Below are 16,102 nucleotides of genomic sequence, written 5' to 3'. Positions count from 1 at the left end.
TGTTACATACTACCCATAAAGGCTATATGACTCCTGTCCAATAACTGTTGATACTAAGGAAGGTCAGTGGTGGATATTTACCCAGAGCCAGCTCAGGAAGAGAACAAGACTTGAGAAGGCTTCCTAACTGCAGCTTTCATTTGCTTCATTATAAAGCAGCCAGGTCAACTAAGGTAAAGAAAATAGAGCAGATTATTACACGTACTTTTCTAAAGCTGGGAACAAACTTTGAGAAGGGGACACAAAGGGAATTGGACTGTAACTGCTAATAATTCAAAGTCCTTCAAGTCGAGCGTGGTTGTATAACCCTCAGAGATAAATACCCAGCTGTTTGTTCTTAAATGAATGCTTTCCCTAGATGTAACTTATCTAACAGGAAAGTGAAGGAGTCTGGGCTTTTCTGTTTGTTCACTTTGTGTCATAATAACAAAACTGAGTGGGCCAATCAAGTTAGAAAATGACACAAAGTTATTAAGAACAATAGACTATTTTGATTTTTTAAAAAAAATGTGATATGTGATACACGTGTAAATAAATCGAATCTAAGAAAGCTTCTATACTAAACACTGTTGTCTAGTTTTCCTTTTGTATCTGTATAAACATTCAATATGTATATTATATAAAATGGTTCTTTAAACACTTACTTTCAGTGCACTGGTAGGAGATGAGTAAATATTTTTAATTCACAGATTATACTAAAAATTTCTGTGAAAGAGGCCCGTTTTGAGGACATTTCTTATGCATGATTTCTCCTTTTCATTTATTCCCCTCAGGGTCCACGAGGATTGCTGGGACCTCGGGGCACGCCAGGACCTCCTGGGCAGCCGGTACGTGTTACTGGGAACATTCTGGGTGTTCTAGGAGAAAGCTCATTGCAAAATTGTGTGTGTGTGTGTGTGTGTGTACACTAATTTACTGGACTCCAGTACTCTGAGTTCTGTGGATGCTGGCTGTCAGGTTAATTGATCTCTCTCTCCATCCTTGCTCTTTCTGTCTGTTTAAGGTAGCTCTTAAACTTTTCATGATTAATCATAGCATACAATGGAAAATGATGGTAGATTATTTTCAGTGTAGACATGGATGGGAGGAACTATACAAGTCTTTTCTAATTTTTGTTAAATACTAAATTCTCATTTCTGTTAATTACTGAAGAATCTTCCAGCACCACAGGCTACTGACCAGCATATTATAAAAGGATTCATTTTATTTTCACTTTTAATATCTAAAATTTTACATCTATTTTGTTCTTCATTGAAGGGTATCGGAGGTATAGATGGCCCCCAAGGACCAAAAGGAAACATGGTATGCAGCTAATATCTATGAACTCACGTCTATTTCAGACCACTGGACTTACTGTTGTTAAATTAAAAAGTATTTTTAGACGTTATTAAATATGTTTTCGACACTTCTTGAATGAAACTGGTTTGGGACTAATTTTCAACACTTAGAATAAAAAACTATAATATAAAAACTTTACTAATTATTTATTTCTTCCCATGCAGGGTCCTCAAGGGGAGCCTGGACCACCAGGTCAGCAAGGAAATCCAGGACCTCAAGTAAGTCTAAGCCACTTGACAAATATGTTTAAACTGTGAATTTAAAAAATATTTCCTTTTTGCATGTTCAAGACAAAAGTGACTTACTCAGCATTCATAGGGTGCTATGGTAGAAGGTTCTGGACATAGTCTATTTATTAATAATAAATTGTATTTATTATAAGCTCTTGTAAAAAGCAGCTTATGAAAACTCAAACTGCTCCAAAACTCTCTGTGAAGTAAAAGTGTGTGTGTGTGTGTGTGTGTGTGTGTGTGTGTGTATGTGTGTGTATGTGTGTGTGTTAGAGAGAAGAACAGGGAAAAATAGGGAAAGTGAGAGTAAGAGAGAAGGAGGGAGAGGGGGAGAGAAAAGTGAAAGAGAGAAGAAAAATCACACACACACACACACACACACACATACACAGAGAGAGAGAGAGAGAGAGAGAGAGAGAGAGAGAGAGAGGGAGAGATTATTGTGAATCAATACAAGTGCCATAGATTTAAGTATCTATTGTGAATATTGTGAAAACATGTCCTTGTGAAATGATTCCTGGCATTAAATAAATTCTTTTATAACAGGGACTTCCTGGTCCACAAGGCCCAATTGGTCCTCCAGGAGAAAAAGTAAGTTGTTCAATTATTCTAGTGTTCTCAGAATCACTGGTAAGCTATTTTACATCTCCATATTTTTCCTCCTTATTATCTAAATAATAAAGAACTAGAACCTGAATTAGAACCACAGTAATAAAATTTGGATAGAGTTTATTTAAACATCTTTGACGTGTAATTTAGAAAAGTATAGGACTTCAACTTAGATTTCTGATAAGATTATCAATAATGATAATTTCAGTAACTAATTGAGATAACAGTGTTCATCTTTACTTGCTCATTATTTAAAAAATGTAATTTGGCTGAAAGTCTATAAATGTTAAACTTCTTTACAGTTAGAATTAGGCGTTCAGAAAGGAAGCTGTGGAATTGCACATTAAATTTTATTCTTTCAATGTCCAATAAGTTTTATGCACGTATCTATCATCCAAAACAACATATTCATGACATAATTATAACTTAAAAAAGCAATTAGTATAATCTTTGTATCTGATTCATTATGGTGTGTGATGGTTTGATATATTTGAACATTTTTAAGTAAAGAAGTTTATAAGATATACCTTAAACTGTATTGTTTGTAAATAATGGACCTTATTCTGTGTGTGAATGTTTCCTCATGTGTGCAGGCCTGTGGAGGCCATAAGAGGCCATCAGATCCTCTAGAAGTGAAGTTACAGATTGTTTTGTGCTGCAAATTGAAACCAGGTCATCTGGAAGAGTGACCGATGCTTAGCCACTGAGTTATCTCTCTAGAACATAAAATCTATACCTTTTGACTATAATTACATTTGATTTAAATAAAACTTGTTGTATGCTTAAAGGGTAATTTAATTTTTGCTCACCCATTTTGGTGTAGGTGACAAATAATATTCTTGTTACTAACTCAGTATCTGGGTAACAGCAAGAAAAATTAGTGTACTTAGAGGATAACTTTCTTCTGCTTTCCTTTGAGAGATTCCCCGAGTTGTACTTCATTTCTGCCTTGATTACAATACAATCATTAGCTGGCTCTTTGTAGTGATTTTTTTCTTATTTTTGTGAATTTCAGTGAATATAACTGGTTCTTCTGAGAAAAAAAACAATACATTTATTCATGTATAATTTCACATCATAAAGGTCACTTGTATAGCTTAATATGAGACAATGGTTTTTAGTAAATTGACAGAGTTGTACAAATACTTAATTTTTCGAATATTTATACCACCCTAGGAAAGCTTTCCATCTTACAATATTAATCAACAGTCTGTTTGCTTTCTCTCTGTATACTTTGTGTCTACCTGAATATTTTATAGAAACGAAATGTTAGTGTTTAAGGCATAAATTTCATCTGAGCACTGGTCTTTGTGCTCATTTTTCATTAGATAATGTTTTGGGGACTTACCCAAGTGAGACCATGTATCTATAATATGATCCTGCTTTTCAATTAGTATTACATTCAGAATTCTATTTATTCATCAGTTGATGGTCATCTGTGTAGCTTCTAGGTTTTAGGCATTTTCTGTAAATGTGGTACCATGAATATTTGTAGGAAAATGTTTGTATAGAAATAGGCTTACACATTTATTGTTAAAAGTATTAGATTATATAGTAAGCATAGGTATACTGCTTTTTGAACTTTTGAACTATCAAGCAGTTGAACAATTTGTTTTTATTTCCATCAATGATACAATACATGGAAATACTAGTTTTTTTCACATCCTCCTTAATACTCATCTAGTTTTTTTATCACTCCCATTGATGTTCCAAGTTCTTTCCATCATTCTCATAGTTAGCATTTCCCAAACTTGGCATCTTTTGTTTTTGATTGATTATGGTCATTTCCACAATTCTCTTTTTTTTCTTCTTACGTTTTGGCAAGGGCTCACCATGTCAACTTGTCTGAGTTGAAACTATATGTGGTCCAGGTTGGCTTCTAACTCACAGAGTCCTGCCTGCTTCCATCTCTGTAGTCTTGTGATTGAAGATGTGCACCACTGCACTTGACTAATCCCCCACTTCCTTTCTTCAGGGACTATTGAAGTTCATTATTCATGGGGATGGTTATATTGTGCAGTACATTGGTGGTGTTGAGAGATACAGTATGAAATTTAGATATGTTCTAAAGATTATTTTAAGCCATTTAGCTCGGCAAGCAGTCTATTATTGAGTAGCACTTTTCCCCTAAAGTGTTTTAGATCAGTAAACTTAAACTTGACTACTCTTATCTCCTGTCTAGCACATCATAAACATCACATCTATATTATAAATTATACTTGAAATATGCACCTTCTAAATTTCCAGCAGACTCTTGTTATGTATTCCTTAGATTGTCAAGAGGAATTTTTTCCTTGGGAAAAATAGATATATTTAATTCCTCTTTTTAGAGCCAAAAGTAAAATATAAGGTTTGGCTCATTGCAGCTTAGGTTACATTGTATTCCAGTATTTTCTCTCTTCTGAACACATCAATTTCCTAAATTCAAAGAAGATCTTTGGCCCATCAAAAGGACAAGAGACTTAAAAGGACAGATATTTAAAGATTGCATATATGATCTGTATGTACTTAATATCGTGCCTATATCAGGTAGTGAAAATTTTATTTACTTCAAACTTTGTAAATAATTATTTCATGTGTAATTTAATATTTATTATCATATTGGAATTAGATATTTTAATATCTAATAACTGTCATATAAAATTTTTCAGCTCATTTTTATTATATTTCTAATAAAGGTTACTTGTAGTTTGCAATGATAAACTACCTTTGTTATTTATTCTGACATCTTTGACAAGGAGAGCATTTCCTGTGATTTAATTTGTGAGTTTAGAGTTCATATTACTCACATGTTAATTGATTTACAGAAAACAAATGATGTGACTCTGTGAGCTCACTGAGAAATACCAAGACACAAAGTAAATGTCTATTAAAGATAGTGACTTTGAAAACTTGAATAGCTATCTATATGAATACAGACGATGACTGTGTCACATAATAACAGATGTTGATATTTCATGGGACTCACTCAGACAAAGTGGATCATGCATATAAATTGCTTAACATCGTGCATAGAAACACTTCATAAATTTTAACTTTTATTAAAATATGGAACATATGACATTCATTCATCTTTATTCCCACCTCACTAGGGAAAGCATGGCGAGTTAAAAGTGCAGATGAAACACTTCGTTGTCACAAAACCTCCATTCAAAAGGAGATGGATTGAATTAAAGTTCACTTAAAAAATCATCTTATTTTGGCAGAGTTTTAATATTCGTCTTTCCTCAAATACTTATCAACTGCAAAGGCCCATGTAACATTGCAAGCCAAACTATCAGCACCTCTGCTTGTGACAATATGCAGGGACTCATTCTGTGTTGGTGTACTTCATCTGTTTTGAAGAAACAAAACCAGTGTCTTGAAAGTAAAGAGTAATTTAACTGATAGGAAAAACACTGCAACTAATATCTGGTGGCTTAAGGTAATGGCTGTGGAATGTGATAGGGCTGCATATTGTTAGCCCTTCCAAAAGGATACACATAATTTGAAAGCTATTTTCAAACGGTAGTTTTTCCCTGTTTTTTGTTACACGTGATTTAATTGGTACAAAGCTTCCATTAAACACCCTCTAACAATACTGTGAACTGTCTTGGAGATTCAAGCTAGCTGCTGACATCCTTTCCCTCTATCAACTCTTCTCAAGTCCTGGCAGGAGAAATGGACTGCAAGCAGTACTGTCCTGCGCTTCAGAAATTTATTATCCCCATTAGAATGCCTAAGTTTCTAAGTTTCTCTTAAGAAAGGGTTTCCTTGAAGTGTTTTTCTTTACAGTGTTCTACATTTAGGAATGATGGGATAACATGGAATTGGAAAAACTCAGTCGTTAAGAAAGGACTAGAGTGACCGACCAAGCAGTTAGATTTTAATCCTTTGTTAGATGTGTATTGGTTTATATACCTTTTATATCAAAATAGATGTACTTTTAACAAGTCCTAACAAGTCATACAGGAACTTATATTTACTAGAACAGTTTAAGCACCTGGTTATCCATTGCTAGAACCTGAACTGTATCCATGTTTGTTAATTATAGGACAGTCTAAGAAATATGTGAACAATATAGCAAGCATATGTGCAAATCTAGATATCATAGCTACTGCAGCCTCTTGTCAAAATCAAGAGATATAAATGAGATGTGTATGGGCTAACAAAATAGCTATTTTAGAGTAAAGTTATTCTTCATTAAGTAGAAGTACAGTGTAGTGTAGTGTAAATATATTAATTGTTAATGATTCATTTATCATCATAATCAAGGGTCAAATGTTATATATAGTTATGTATGTAATACTTTTATACAACCAACAACACATTCATTTGGATATATTACCACAAATACCCTGGTAGTAATTGTCTCCTCTGACATTAAGAGGTTAGCATTAGGAATATTTCGTCTCTATTTTAGTTCTATGGTGCCACCATTGTGTATTTGGTCTATTATTTCCAAAGCATTTGGTAGAGCTCATAACTACATCTTTCAGTGGGCACTAATATAATGTTGTCATTGTGAATTTATAAAGCTTTACTCTGTGGCTTTATTCAGTACTGGGAGTGAATGCTTTTCTGACATGTATTATTTGCATTTTTGTTTTGTTAGTGACAGTTTATTGTATCGCTTGAAACCTAACTTGTCAACTTTAATAATGAAAAATTTAAAACAACCAAACTGACTAGACATAACATATTTTGATATCTGTTAAGTTCAAATGCATTTGTCTTTATGTACTGTGGTTTTGGTTAGTAAATATTTATGACACTGTTGAGCACTTAGGAATGGAAGACACCCTCTCACGTGTTCATACTGTTGTGAGTGTTTTACTGATATCCACTGTTTAGATCTTTTTATATTCTTCTTTTTTCTTTTTAAATCCTATTCTCTTCTTTTTGATTAGGGACCACAAGGAAAACCAGGGCTTGCTGGGCTTCCTGGTGCTGATGGACCTCCTGTGAGTCAAAGCTGTCTGTGTTGTCACTGACATTTCCATAAGCAATCTTAAAAAATAATTTTGATACATGTGTTATAAATAATTATGTATAGGCATTGATAAAAGTGAATTGATTCAGTAACTAAACACTGGTTTCTTTAGAGATCAATACCATTTCTGTAAATAAATATGTGCCCCATTTGTTGAGAAGCTTCAATAAAATCACAGTAACTCACATGTTGCATAGCAGAACCTCCCCAAATACCTAGTTCCTAATTCCACATGTTCTTTTATAATAGCTATTTCAGGAAGCTGGTACTTTCAGTAGGTATTACATTTTAGTGTCTGTTATTTCTCATAGAGAACATAAGTTCATCCACATTTTAACTTGCCTCTCAGAGATTTCTGTCTCAGGATTTCAATTAATAAAACCCCATGACCAACAACATCCTGGGGAAGAAAGGGAGTGTTTAGTCCCAGGTAATTATCCCCCACTGAGAGAAACCTGGACAGGAAGTCAAGCAAAGTAGGAACATAGGGAAGAAATAAGGCACAGGCCATGGGGAAGTGCTGAGTCAGTCTTGTCCCTCTTGGCCTACTCAGCCTGCTTCCTTACAGCCCCAGGACCACTTGTCCTGCTGGGTACCACACAAAATGGTCTTGGTCCTCCCAATCACTATAAAAAGATGCTTCGTAGGATTGTTTGTAAGCCAGTCTGGTTGGGCCATTTTCTCAATTGAGATTCCTCTCTTATCAAATGACTCTAATTTGTGTAAGTGAACATAAACCTAGACAGCAGAGAGGCCCGGTAATGGTATATGGCAGTCATTGCTTTCTTCCTATACTGTCCATGAAAAATTTTCAGGCTATAGGGTATTCCGCCCCCTCTGGAAATATAAAAACATGTTTTTACTGTTTTTCACAGATATATAATTTGTGCCTTCATTTTAAAATTATTATTTATGTTGTCTCTTCAAACTACTTACTTAGTCTAGTGACAAATAAGATACAAGATTCCTTATTCTATTTCTACCTGTGGTTATAGAGTATATTTTTTATATAACTGTACATTTTTTATTTATGACATTGAAATAGCATTATAATATGATTAGTATCTTTGTTTTTTCTATCACATATTCTTACTGACTTTTGAGGATGCTTTTGTTTGCATAAAAATGTACAGCAAATATAATTTGCTTTGTGTAAAATTTTGAGATTGAATTGTTAATAGCAGGATGTATTAATTTATATGCTTTCTGTGAAGTCTTTGAAAAATATTTCTTATTTAATGAAACACACACCCATCAAATATGTTTTTACCTAACTACCAGTAGGGTGTCGGTTTCCAGGGAGGTCTTTCTTGGGAACTTAAACTCTATTAGACTACTTCTCAAAACGGAAGTCTTATTCCACATAGTTTTTTATATTGGTGTAGTAGTCTCTTTTTGTTGGGGTCCATCCCAGGGGCAACTGATATCAGAAAAGCTTAGACATAGGTGCAAGAAGAACTGTTTGACTGTTGCTTCGGGTCTAAGCTTGTTGCGGGTAACTATACAAAATAATTCTACTGACTTCCATCATGACTGGTTCCAAAGAGATAGAATATGTAATCAGTTTTGATATTAGAAAGTTTCCTAGTAACAGCAGAAACATATAAACTATTGAGGTAACAAGTACCTGGTCTTAACACTTTACTTAGGCCTTAACATTTCATCTAGAGCATAGTTCTGATTTTTTAAAGGGGTGTTAACAAGGTTAACAGTCATATTTTTACCAGTGTATGTTTGCTCCATATAGGGTCATCCTGGGAAAGAAGGCCAGTCTGGAGAAAAGGGCGCCCTGGTATGTTACAGAGCATTTATTGAAGGTCCGATTATAAGTGCATTTGATATAAGAAGGACGTACACCTACAATAGCACAATAGCTCATTTTAATTTTAAATAACAAATTTAGAAAATTGACTATGTTATCATTTTTGTATAAAAAATTCTCATAGTGATAGATCTGTAGGCTACATATTTAGTATACATAGAATAAATTATCATATTTATGATGAATTCTAATAAAAATTATGGAATTTCTATTTATTATTTATGTAAATATTAAACTTTTACCTCACATTTCCTGAAACCTTTATTTGACAAAACTGCAATATATGCATGAGGAATTTTGTCAAGGTATGTTATGTTATATACATTTAAGTCACAATGAATCTTTTACAGGGCCCTCCTGGCCCTCAGGGGCCTATTGGCTATCCTGGTCCCCGTGGAGTAAAGGTAAGTGCTAAATTATTTGCACACTATTTCATTTCAAGGTGAAGTGTTGTTGTTCTTAATGTTTTTAATTTGTTCCATAGGGAGCAGATGGTGTCAGAGGTCTCAAGGGCTCTAAAGGCGAAAAGGTAAAATTTGATTTTAGGTGATTCTAATTTCTAAGCTTCCAGTGTATAAAAATTAAAGTACAATCAGTGGGGTTTTTGTCTATTTCTTAAAATCCATGGAGCAATTACTTACAAGCCCGACATTGTGAGTATAAGTTAATCTCAGGACTCATAAAAAAGAAATTTGATGTCCCAGAGTGAAAGCTAAATTGTAGCACAGATGCCAGAAAATGTCACAAGTGTGCCCAGAATCCCTTTTAATTATATGTGTTTGAACTGATTAAATCTCAAGTTAGTCAGTGCGCATGGATTGGTTATGACACAAGGACAATTTCCAGTTATATCTTCATAGGGCTTATTCATTTTGTCTCTAATAGAACCCCCCCCAAACTCATAAGCTAAAATAAATAGAAAATATAAAAACGTGTGTGTGTGTGTGTGTGTGTGTGTGTGTGTGTGTGTGTGTATGTCTGGAAAAAACATGTATTATTGCCTGATGCTATATTTGAAGCAACAATATATTAAAAGGAGATAAAATTAAGACCAAGCAGAGGTAGATAAATAAATAAATGTAGGTGCCTCAGGCTAATAAAGGTTATGATATGTTAATAGGGCTTAAAAGATTTCCTATTTTTCTGAAATAAAATTTTACTTAGATTTGTTTAAGAAAATTTTCTATTTTTCCTAAAGGAAATTGCATTAGATTCATTAAACTAAATATATTTGTGCATTCCTAAATTTTTAAAGGTAATTTTTCAGGATAAGGAGTTATTTTTAACAATCAGGATCAGGTCTAATTCTTATTAAAATTATATAAATATTCAAACATAAATTACAAACACAAAGTCTGGCTTATTAGTAGTTTTATTGAAATAAATATAAATAATATTATTACTGCATCCATTTTAAGGAAATAATTTACTTTTGAAACATGATATGAGTGTTCATTGAATATATTTGTTTTTAATAGGTGATACCTATCAAAATTTGTTTTCATACAGAAAATACTCTTAGAATATAGTAAATGTGTACAATAATTTTATTTTTGGAAAGATGTGGTACATTTTCAACTAAGTCTGCTACTATGACAACAATTTCAGTTCATCTTGATCATCACAGATGGACATGGTTTAACGCCTTTCTGTGGTTTCAGGGCAGCAATGATGGTCTGCCAATGCTGAAATTGTATGTTTTCTGTGCTTTGACATATATATATATATATATATATATATATATATATATATATATATATATGTGTGTGTGTGTGTGTGTGTGTGTGTGTGTGTGTGTGTGCATGTGTGTGTGTGTGTTAATGTTAAACACCAATTTATTTGGCCCCCTGAGATTAGTATCTATCAATAATTTTTTTATGTTCCCTGTTTAAAAGAAAGGTGTTTAATTTAGGTGGACTGTGATAAATTTCTGGGGGGAGGATCCATTGCAAAGTGCAAACTAAATACATTATGAATGTTGAGAAGCAAATGAGGGAACATCGATGCAAAGAATAAACAGCACACTTCTTACATTGAAGCACCAAGAAATTATTGGCTACCTTGAATTGTGTTGGTTTCAGAGGAAACAATACAATGGTTGGCCAATAATGAAAAGTTTGAGTTAGACTCAACATTCTGGACTCTGACTCTATCAAAGGGAAAACTTTTTTTTTCATTTTTTATACTTTATCTTTAAATTTAAATTTGTAAATGCTCTACCTTTAATCATACCTAGGATGACAAGCAAATTATTTATTCCTTATCTCAAGTTTGAGGATTTTAGGTAAAAGAATTAATCTTTTTAAAAATAGAATCATTTCTATTTGTGTTATATTGCAGTGAATTTTAATATAATGTTTTCTTTTTAAATATGAAAACAGTAGGTTACATAACCCAGAATAGATTAAAAAGAGATGGAAGGACTGTCAGAGAGCAATGTAGCTTCTTAGCCAGACGCTTTTCTAGAACACTACTACTAAGAAACTGAATCACCAAAATGTCATCAATCTCAATGTAAATAAAAATATTCTCCATACTCAGTAAGGACATCCATAGTTATCAAATGGTGAAAGAGAGAATTAGTACACAGAAATTATTATTCTTCAGGCTTTTGATTTCATATGTGCTCTGACATATCCTGTCACAGGTTAAAAAAATCATTATGTGAATTATTTTTCAGCTCTATCCAAATTCAACATCATCTTTTCCTATCCCTAAAATTTATGTTTGTTAATTTTAGAACTTGAAATCTCATAACTTGGTACGTTATTTGTTTAGTAATGGCAATCATTTATGTGCCTAAAGAAACTGTATTGTAATTTTTTAATAATTAGAAATATTTGGAAGGATGCCAGAATAAACTTTGTTGTTTATTTTCAAAAACACTTGAGTAAACATTTAAATTAAAGCAAAACAAAATAAAACTAAATCAACTAACTAGGATTGTTCAAAAACAATCCTCACAACTTTTACTGATTCTTAGACACAGCACACAGCTTTCTTTAAACTGAGGTTGGCAACTCTGTAATTATCTATCTTTGCCTCAGGGGAGACAGCAAGGACAGTAATGGATGGACAGTGAAGGGCCAATTTCAGCTCTAAAACCTCTTGCATTGCTCTTGAGGCATTCAGTACACAGAACAGCCTGCTTTTTAAAAGGCCTCTTTGTCACTAGAGTCTTAAAAGCATTATGGTCACTCCTGAGGAAAAAGTCTGCAGATGCTCAATTTAGACATGTTGTAGGTTTTTGTCACTATTTCCGGGTTTGATCTTTTCATTTCCTCGCATTAAATATTTTGATGCAGCCATTCAAGATCCTCAAATTTGTACAGTAGCTACATCCTCTTTTCTTTTAAAGCTAAACATCATTTCATCACATATCTCAGCTAATTTTTGTCTGTTCATTAGTATATCAATGGATGCTTTGACTGCTACTATATTTTTGCTATTATGCCCACAACTATAGGTGAATAAATACATCCTCTAGGTCATGCATCCATTTATCTTGTACATATTCAGAACTAAAATTTTCACTTTAATTTATAATTTTGTAGTAAATCCACTTTATGTTTTTCCATTATAGCACACAGAATTCCAGATAGCTTTAACGTTCATCAAATATACATTCTTTCCCTTATGCTTAGTGGCAATCATTCCAGTAGGTTTTCTTTGCATTTTTCTAATGATTAATGATGTTGAGTATTGATGATGATCATTCTTTAATCTAGTTTTGCATCTTTTACATTTGTTTTATGTGAGTTTCCTTTTTAGTCTGACTTTAATGTCTTTTGAGAAACATTAAAGACTACTTTAACAACAAACTGCAACAACAAAACCAAGGATGAAATAATGAGAAGGTTTTCTTTGAAGCCATGATTTCATTAGTTTCAGTCAATCATGATGCGGAAGCTATGGCAGATAGGACACGATTGTGCAGCGCAGACATGGCAGGAAGTCGAGGCTGTTTACAATGCTCAAATGCTGCCTTAGTGAACTCCTGCCAAAGTGGCCACAGCACCTGAATGCCCACAGTCTTCACGTCTAAAAGAATATACATTCAACACATGAACCTTGTGTTCCATGTAGTCTTTATAGTTGAAGTGACAACATTTTCTTGGCCTTTATTTAATTTATATATTGCTAACTGAAGCTTGAATATTTTTTCATATGCTCACTTAGTGATTATTGAGTAGCTTGGTTCCTAAGCAGTCAAAGAGATTTAAAATAGACCTCTTGACTAATTAGGAATGATTATTGGTTCTATCACTTATTGGAAGCAATGGTCTATTGAGATTAACTGCAATAAGGAAAATTTTTGTCATAATAGATATCCATTTTGGAGCTCATACAAAATAAAAATTAATTTTCTGAAGAAAATTTAACTCAAGAGAATATCAAAGCAGCATTATAAGCTGAGTCTTCAGTTAAAAGTATGACTGGGTTAGAACACAAAGGAGCGAGCCCAGGTGTGATATGAAGCATTTGTTACACTAACTCTAATCCCAGTCTGTTCATGAGAGCTTCCCTGGAATGTTGACATTCCCAGTGTCACTCCACTGGAAAAAACTGAACTTATAAATATTCTTATGTACAAATGTGCGACTTTGGGTAAAAACGTTTTCTCAAGTTCATTAATTTATGTTAATGAAAGTTATTTAAATATTTACTTTTTGTTTAAATATTCAAAAGAAATGCTAATATGAAAAGAATAACTATTTTCTCTAAGAGACAGGGAAGACATAATAAATATGTATGTAAAAACTTCTTTGACATATACCCAATTATTGCAGAAGGATGGTAGGACTATGGACATAAGGGAGTAGTAGGTCAGGGATAGAACAGAGGAGGCATCGTTTCATGACTGGAATTTTATATTTCTTAGGAGCTGCTTCTAATTATTAATATTCATTTTATATAGGTTTATTTTGGGTGATCCAAATTACTGATTAAACTTTTCTTTATTCATGATATATTTTTAGGGTGAAGATGGCTTTCCAGGATTCAAAGGTGACATGGGTCTTAAAGGTGACAGAGTGAGTAAAAGAAATTTTGCCCTAATCTATACATTTTAACACACTGCATGTTTTAGTTAAGGATTCTACTGCTGATATAAAACACTGTGGTGAAAAGAAACTTAAAGAGAAAAGGCTTTATTTTCCTGATAGTTACAAGGAAAAGTCCATCACTAATGATAGTTAGGGGAGAATCAAAGCAGGAGAGGAACTTGGAGGCAGGAGCTGATTCACAGGCCATGAAAGAGTTCTGTTCACTGCCTTCCTCTTAATAGCTTGGTCAGTTTGCTTTCTTACTGCACCCAGAACAGTTGTCCCAGTCATCCAACAAACCTTCCACATCCATCTTCAATAAAGAAAAACTATACCTAACATTACATAGATCAATCTGATGGGGGCATTTCCTCAGTTGAAGTCTTTTCCCAGAATGACTCTAGCTTGTTTCAAGTCAACATAAATACTAGATACCACAGTAAATATATATTTTTTCTTAGCATTAAATACAGAATGCAAAAATTAAATGAAATATCGGAGACAGTTAATTTCAGTTCTTATATAAAGACTGGACAACATAATAGTTAAGGCATGAACTGCCCAGCATGCTTGACATAATTTTAAGAAAAGCGATACTTAGTAGAGATTTCAGGTTGTGTGCATTTTTGTGTAATGTCGAAGATATAATTCTGAATTTTGAAATGCTCTCCTACTGGGCTATACATTCAAATTCATTTTTGATAGTTTCACCCCAAAAATGATTCATCAAACTCTAACCTGAACAACATCTATATAAAATTGAAGATAATTGTTTATGGCAGTTTCAGAATAGTGTGGTCAAATTAGTAGAAGAAAAAAATATAGTTTTATTTTAAATTCTGTGTATGTATTAGGAACTCTGATGCTTGACAGCCATATTGTACAACTTCCATGCATTTTAAGTTTTAATGGCTTTCAGAATTTCAAAGTGAGCCGGGTGTGGTGGCGCACACCTGTAATCCCAGCACTTGGGAGGCAGAAGCAGGTGGATTTCTGAGTTCGAGGCCAGCCTGGTCTACAGAGTGAATTCCAGGACAGCCAGGACTACACAGAGAAACTCTGTCTCAAAAAATGAAAAAAAAAAAAAAAAAGAATTTCAAAGTGTAAATATGGTGTTTTTTACACCAATTATATCTGGTAATAATTTATTTTGAAATGAATTGACTGACTTTGAGCACATTAAATGCATTTCATGGAAGATTTATTTATAAATCATATAAATATGCAATTGATCTGAACAAGGAAACAGAGTAGTTGGAATTCTATGAAATTCCTGTGAAGGTTTTCCATGATGGGAGGCAATAGGTTTGAAATTCTGCTTCTAATGTATTGATTATATTTTTAAGAAGTCCAAAATGAAGACTTTTGTGTTCTCAATTATAGTTTCCAAAACTACTTTCTAATCTTTATTCTTTTCTTAATTTAGAGAATTCTTTATTAGCTTTTTTAACCAAACCCACGTATATAAGACCTTACATACTTAATTCAATGTGTTACCCCTGTACAAATCGAAAAAATTAAGTTCAACATTTCTAGACCAATATGGCTGTTAATTTCTGTACAAATGCCAACTCAACACATTAAGCTGGGATACGTTTTTCCAAAGATGACATCACAGCTAAACTTTCCAAAAATTCAAATTATATATAATTTGAATATATACACACACATATATTTACATTTACATAACAAGACCAATGATAGCAGTATGTTATGCATCAATAGCAGCAAGAGCTTTTCCAGGTTTTGCAGTTATTTAAACAAAATTGTAGAGAAACCCAGTACACTCCATTAAAACAAAAAGGAAAAAACAAAACCTCAGGAAACATCACATTTCTGTTACTCTTGTGGTATCTGGCACCATTTCTTTTTCAAATTGGCTTCTCAATAATTATCTGGAAAGAAAACATTCTGAGCAACATCATTAAAAACGTCTCTGATACAGCACAGTCACTACTATGTGTCGTAAAGCAGGTACAAGCTATTTTACATTCACAGAATGGTACAGTACTGTTCTACGTCGATCATAATAGAGGATACAATTTAAAAGGCATTATTTGAGACTTCATTCTATTTTTCCAGCAGA

At 33.2% G+C, this 16,102-nt stretch overlaps 1 protein-coding gene across 1 annotated transcript in view; it reads left to right on the top strand.

Moving 5' to 3' along the window:
• The window catches only part of Col11a1 (collagen type XI alpha 1 chain), a 172,402-nt gene that overhangs the window by 72,845 nt on the left and 83,455 nt on the right, over nucleotides 1-16,102 (top strand). The window contains exons 21-29 of the mRNA XM_052179401.1: nucleotides 774-827; nucleotides 1,258-1,302; nucleotides 1,503-1,556; nucleotides 2,115-2,159; nucleotides 7,067-7,120; nucleotides 8,897-8,941; nucleotides 9,322-9,375; nucleotides 9,456-9,500; nucleotides 13,951-14,004. Of these exons, the coding sequence (XP_052035361.1) occupies nucleotides 774-827; nucleotides 1,258-1,302; nucleotides 1,503-1,556; nucleotides 2,115-2,159; nucleotides 7,067-7,120; nucleotides 8,897-8,941; nucleotides 9,322-9,375; nucleotides 9,456-9,500; nucleotides 13,951-14,004 (450 nt within the window). The remainder of the gene's footprint in view (nucleotides 1-773; nucleotides 828-1,257; nucleotides 1,303-1,502; nucleotides 1,557-2,114; nucleotides 2,160-7,066; nucleotides 7,121-8,896; nucleotides 8,942-9,321; nucleotides 9,376-9,455; nucleotides 9,501-13,950; nucleotides 14,005-16,102) is intronic.

The sequence above is a fragment of the Apodemus sylvaticus genome, chromosome 4 (genome assembly GCF_947179515.1).
Source record: "Apodemus sylvaticus chromosome 4, mApoSyl1.1, whole genome shotgun sequence".
In the NCBI taxonomy this organism is placed as follows: domain Eukaryota; kingdom Metazoa; phylum Chordata; class Mammalia; order Rodentia; family Muridae; genus Apodemus; species Apodemus sylvaticus.
Note: the sequence above shows the minus strand (reverse complement) of the source record. Positions and strands in the feature narration are given on the sequence as shown.